Source organism: Micromesistius poutassou, assembly GCF_964030765.1.
Source record: "Micromesistius poutassou genome assembly, chromosome: 20".
In the NCBI taxonomy this organism is placed as follows: Eukaryota; Metazoa; Chordata; class Actinopteri; order Gadiformes; family Gadidae; genus Micromesistius; species Micromesistius poutassou.
In genome coordinates, this window is record NC_140290.1 from 8,184,075 (window position 1) to 8,190,074 (window position 6,000).

Sequence of the window (6,000 nt, forward strand, 5' to 3'; positions counted from 1 at the left end):
CCGGAGAACTAACTGGGATGCTGGGGAAACTCCCGCTGACCGTGAAGGTGGGGAACACCGAAACCACCCACGAGTTTTGGTTTGGCCGAAATTCTAGACCCCTGCATCATCGGGCTGGATCTGCTGACTGACTCAATTGACACTGGCACGGCCCTGCCCATTAGACTGCGAGCCCGCCGACTAGGGTTTGCCAAACAAGACGCAGCAGAGCAGATGATCCGGGAGATGGCTGAGGCAGGGGTGATAGAGCCATCCAACAGCCCCTGGGCTGCACCTGCCCTCCTGGTCAAAAAGAAGGACGACACCTGGAGGTTCTGTGTGAACTATCGTCACTTGAAAGATGTTACCAGAAAGGACTCTTACCCCTTGGCCCGCATAGATGACTCCTTGGACAAAGTCACAGGGTCACAGTGGTTCAGCTCACTAGACCTTCGGAGTGGCTACTGGCAGGTGGAGCTGGCACCAAATGCAAGACCCAAGATGGCTTTCACCATCGGCCAAGGGCTCTGGCAGTTCAGGGTGATGCCCTTTGGTTTCTGCAATGCTCCCACCACGTTCGAGAGACTCATGGAGAGGGTCCTGGCTCACATTCACAGAAAACAGTGCATGGTCTATCTTGATGACCTTCTGGTCCATGCCAAGGACTTCGAGCTGGCCCTGGAGAACCTCCGCCAGGTCTTCCAAGCCATTCGGGGTGCAGGCCTGCGCCTACACTCCAAAAAGTGCAACCTGCTGCAGTGTGAGACCAGGTTCCTTGGCCATGTGGTTGGGCCAGAAGGTGTGGCTACGGACCCTGCCAAAGTGGAGGCGGTAAGGGACTGGCCCGTCCCCCGAAATGTCAGTGAGGTGCGCTACTTCCTGGGGCTCGCCTCATACTATCGACGGTTCGTCCACGACTTTACGTCAATTGCCACCCCCCTACACCGTCTCACGGACAAGGGGAGGGAGTTCAGCTGGGAGGACGACTGTGCAGCCGCCTTTTCCCAGCTCCGTGCTGCTCTGACAACCGCACTCATCCTGGCCCTTCCTGACCCTGGTCACAGCTTCATAGTGGACACTGATGCCAGTGACGTGGGACTGGGGGCAGTCCTGTCGCAGGAGAGAGCAGGGGGCGAGAGGGTGGTGGCTTACTACAGTCGCTCCTTGTCTCGCCCCGAGCACAACTACTGCGTCACCCGACGTGAGCTCCTGGCAGTAGTTGAGGCATTCAAACATTTTCGCCCCTACCTCTACGGCCAGCAGTTCCTTCTGCGGACAGACCACACTTCCCTGACCTGGTTGCTCAGCTTCAAGGAGCCTGAGGGTCAGGTGGCCCGGTGGATCGAGGCCCTGCAGGACTACGATTTTGAGGTCCAACACGGAGCTGGGCGTCTGCACAGGACGCCCCTGTGAGGACTGCAGACACTGTGAACGCCAAGAGGAGCGAGATGGAGCTACCCTCCGGGTAGCTGCCACAGTACAGGTTGGGCCAGATGAAGGTTGGCTGACTGCAATGGAAGACCAGGAGTGGCAGGCAGTGCAGGACAGTGACCCCACACTGGCCAGGGTGGGACAGTGGGTTGACAACCAGGCCCCCCCCCCCCCCCCGGCAAGCTGTCTCTGCCTTGTCTGTGGAAACCAAGACCTACTTCTCAGAGTGGGCCAACTTGGCACGGCGTGATGGACTGCTTTACAGGGTCTGGCGTGCACCAGGCTGGGGGAGAGTTACTATGTATGGCAGTTACTAGTGCCCAAGGACTGGCACCAACGGGTGCTACATGCGGTCCACGGTTCGGTGGGGGCAGGACACTACGGGGTGGCCAAGACCCTCAACAAGCTGCGCCAGTGTTTTTACTAGCCTGGTTGCAGGACACAGAAGGACACAGAGCTTTTTGTTCACTGCTGTGTTTCCTGCACTGCTAGGAAGGGGCTAACTGGGCTTTCCCATGGCCCTTTGCAGCAATACCAGGTGGGGGCCCCCATGGAGTGGGTTGGGGTGGACATCCTGGGGCCATTCCCCACCACAGACAGTGGGAACCTCTACGTCCTCGTGGCCATGGACTATTTCTTTATAAGTGGCCAGAGGCGTATGCAGTCCCCGACCAGAGTGCGGTGACCACAGCCGAGCCCCTGGTGTGTGAGATGTTCTGTCGGTTTGGGGCACCTCAGGAACTGCACAGCGATCAAAGGCGGACCTTTGAGGCTCAAGTCTTTGCTGAGGTGTGCAAACGCATGGGGGTAAGCAAGACCAGGACGACGCCCCTCCACCCTCAGAGCGACGGGCTAGTGGAGAGGTTCAACCGGACGCTTGCCATGCAACTGGCTATCGTCACCTCACGACACCAGCGAGACTGGGACCACCACCTACCCCTTGTCCTGTGGGCTTATCAGCAGTGCAAGAGAGCACTGGGTGCACACCAGCTACACAGCTACATATTTGGCAGAGAGCTGCGGACGCCTGTGGACATAGCCTTCGGCGCCCCCCCCAACAGATACCAGGCTTCGAGTACCTGAGTACCTGCGGGACACGAGTTTGCCAGGCAGCGTCAGGAACAGGCGGGGGCACGACAAAAGCGGGGGTATGACCTCTGTTGCCAGGGCCGCTAATTCGTGCCTGGGGAGAGGGTGTGGGCCTACAATCCAACCCGGACTGACCAGCCAGTGGGTGGGGCCCTGTGAGGTGCTGGAACAACTTTCCGATGTTGTGTATCGGGTGAAGATGTGTGTCCGTGGGCGGGTGGTGGTGTTACACAGAGACCGCTTGGCACTCTACCGCCCCCTGGCGGCCGGATTTCCCGAAACACCCAGCTCACCCAGCACGGTTCCACTCACACCGACGAGTCCTCCGACTCAAACAGACAGTGGGGTGCTGGGGCATGCGGCGGCCTCCCCGTCGCTATCAGGACTTTGTTGTCGGCTGAGGACAGGCGACATGCTGGTGGGGACAATGTAGCGCCGGGGCTATGTTCGTTGTATTGTTTATACCACTGCTATTGGTTGTTGATGTGTTCCCATCATGCTTTGGGGGGGTTTTAGAAAGAGAGTTTGTGAGGACGGTTAGTCAATGTCAAGTTCTCTGTAAAGTTAGGTTTTGGTGTACTCCTGGAACGATTCAATAAAGTCATGGAAAGATTATCACGCCTCTGCTTTTGACAGTCGCCACAGTATGGAGGCCCCAAATTTTGTTTTTTTGCTTGAATAGTCATATTTTATGCTAGATATGCATAGGCCTACTTTTGAGGGTATTCAATGTCCTGCATTTTAATTGGTTGGACTATATTTAACTACATTTAGTTTATTTTCTTTGGCATTTAAATAATCATTTAGACTAATGACACAATACCAGAAGAGGTCAGTATAGGCCCAGCAGTATTGTATTTCAGATTGCATTTAAACGATAAACATTTAGACTGTAAGTGCACAATAATACCAGCAGAGGTCGGTATAGGCCCAGTATGTAGCTCCGGCAGTGAGGGTGACCCACACAATTCGCATTTACTTTGACATATCCGATATCCCTGAGTATTTGCAACCTCTAGTTAATGCGACTTTAAAGTAGCTTAAACGAATGTAACTAAAGTCTAAGTAACTTTGTAAGCCACAACCTAACACAGATTTACTCGCAGTGGAAGTCGGACCGAACAACGGCTGGTTTGTCTCCTCGGATAGACGCGGTGCCGGGAGGCAGACTTTGCTCAATTGCGGTCCAATGGAAAGCACAGAGCCTTTTTAAGATTTAAAACTCACATTTGCTTTGTACTGCAAAACTTTTCCTCAAATACAGTACAGACCCGGTGTGGAAATGGCTTTTTAATAGCCTACAGTACACCCTCAGTCTTACCTAAAAAGTATTCCATGGTACCCATGCAGCTGAACTGCTCCTCTGCTTGAATTCATTAGCCTACCTCACTTAACCTGACCGTAAGGCCTACCTCAAAAAAATATTTAAAAAGACACATTTTTAATTAAAAAGTATTTAAAAACGTAATCATAAAGAGTAGAAACGGGGATGAGGATGTTTGAGAATAACGAAATTCAAGTCAAATAGGCCTACAGTATACTCATCGATCGACCCTTATTTGTCAAATGGTTGTTTCATAGGCCATAAACATGCCAAAACAGATGGGCTCCACGGAGTGACATTCTGTTGGAGATGTGCCTCACTACCCACCCCCCTTTCCTCTCATTGCTTGACAATTGCTAAATCGATAACAAGTGGCACCAACGCAATCCCTCAGAGACAGAGCCAAGGAAAGAATAGACATAAAGGAAAAAGAGAATGAATCATCACATTCAGATAGCTGCCCCCCTCTCTCCCTCCCCGCCTCTCATTCTTCCTTCCTCTCCCACGCTGCGTAATGGCGAGAGATTACCAGACATTTTATACCCCTCAGACTTCAGAGGAGCGCGATGTGGTTTTAGTTTTCTCCGCTTTTTTATATCCGGCTTGGTAGCGTTTGATTTCAGGTGGTCCCCGGTGGGTAACGTGAGAGGTGAGCGATTACGGCGAGATGGGGAGATAGAACGAGAGCGATCCAAGCCTGTGTTTGTTTGAGACACGGAACCCCGAATCACTTAGGCTGTTTTTAATGGGGGCGTGGGTCAGGCAGTCAGACAGACGGAGAGATAGACGGAGACAGACAGACAGACAGGCCCCCTAAATGATCGCTCTAGTGCACGCTGTTCTGCTCTGTTTGCTCACTGATTAAAGAGCAAGCCATGCACGTGTGTAGACTAGACACAAATAGAACTTGATATGCAAACAGATAATGAGAGTGTGTCTGTGTGTGTGTGTGTGTGTGTGTGTGTGTGTGTGTGTGTGTGTGTGTGGGGGGGGGGGGGGGGGGGGGGGTGTAAGCGAGTGAGCATCAAGCGTTCATGTGTGATTGTTTCACAAATAGATACACAGTTGCATATGTATGCAAATACAGCGTTGCGCGCGCGCACACACACACACACACACACACACACACACACACACACACACACACACACACACACACACTGTACTCACAAATGAGCTAAACAGCAATTAGGGTCAGGGAGAGCAGACATCTTAGTTATGTGCGGTCCAATTGCCTGCCGATCCCAAGGCGTGTCATGTGACTCGCTCTGCATTGGATGTGAACGCTCTGTCACATTCTATCACCCGGGTTGTTCCCGGTTGGTAAACACACACACACACACACACACACACACACACACACACACACACACACACACACACACACACACACACACACAAGGACACGCACACCACTGTGCTCAGTGGCTAGGAGTGACAATATGGGGAAAAAATCTCCCCCCCCCCTCTCTCTCTCTCTATTGCCCCCCCCATCTTCCTCCATCTCTCTTTCACTCTCGCTCTCTCTACAGGGTGGTCCGGACTTGATTGTCTGGACGTCTTGATTTCATATATGAAAACGGGTTCTCTCTGTCTGTCTGTCTGTCTGTCTGTCTGTCTGTCTGTCTGTCTCTCTCTCTCTCTCACACACACACCGTACCATTTCATTCTCACACTCCACCTATGAGCATGTATGTGTGAAGTGATACGAAGGAGCGAAAGTAATGAGAGAGAGAGAGAGAGAGAGAGAGAGAGAGAGAGAGAGAGAGAGAGAGAGAGAGAGAGAGAGAGAGGAGAGAGAGAGAGAGAGAGAGAGAGAGGGGGGGGGGGTAAACGGAGAGTGGGAGATGGGAACGGCATGTGCAGCACTCTTGGCGGAAGCTAATGAGGAGGCTGTCAACTCTGATACAGAGTGACTCGGTCATGCTGCGCCAGACGCACATCTGCTACCATAGAGAGGGGGGGGGAGAGAGAGAGAGATAACAATTGACTGTGATAGACAGAGGGAGAGTGAGAGAGGTATATGGGTGCAGGAAGAGAGAGAGGGGGAGAAAGAGATGGTGAGAGGGTGTTTTTTTTGGTGAGTATGCTAATCAGGGGTGTCAGCTGTCGTTTAAGAAACGGTGCTGTTTACTGAGATACACAGCTGCCGGTCCCGTCGGCCTGAACACGCATGG

The 6,000-nt window shown here is 52.7% G+C and overlaps 1 protein-coding gene across 1 annotated transcript in view; it reads left to right on the forward strand.

Moving 5' to 3' along the window:
• Nucleotides 1–1,960: 1,960 nt before the first annotated feature.
• Nucleotides 1,961–6,000, forward strand: part of LOC311365323 (protein Jumonji-like) — a gene marked incomplete at its 5' end in the record, with an annotated part of 76,301 nt that continues 72,261 nt past the window's right edge. The window contains 2 exons of the mRNA XM_084484836.1: nt 1,961–2,086; nt 2,149–2,485. Coding sequence (XP_084340962.1) covers nt 1,961–2,086; nt 2,149–2,485 — 463 coding nt within the window. The remainder of the gene's footprint in view (nt 2,087–2,148; nt 2,486–6,000) is intronic.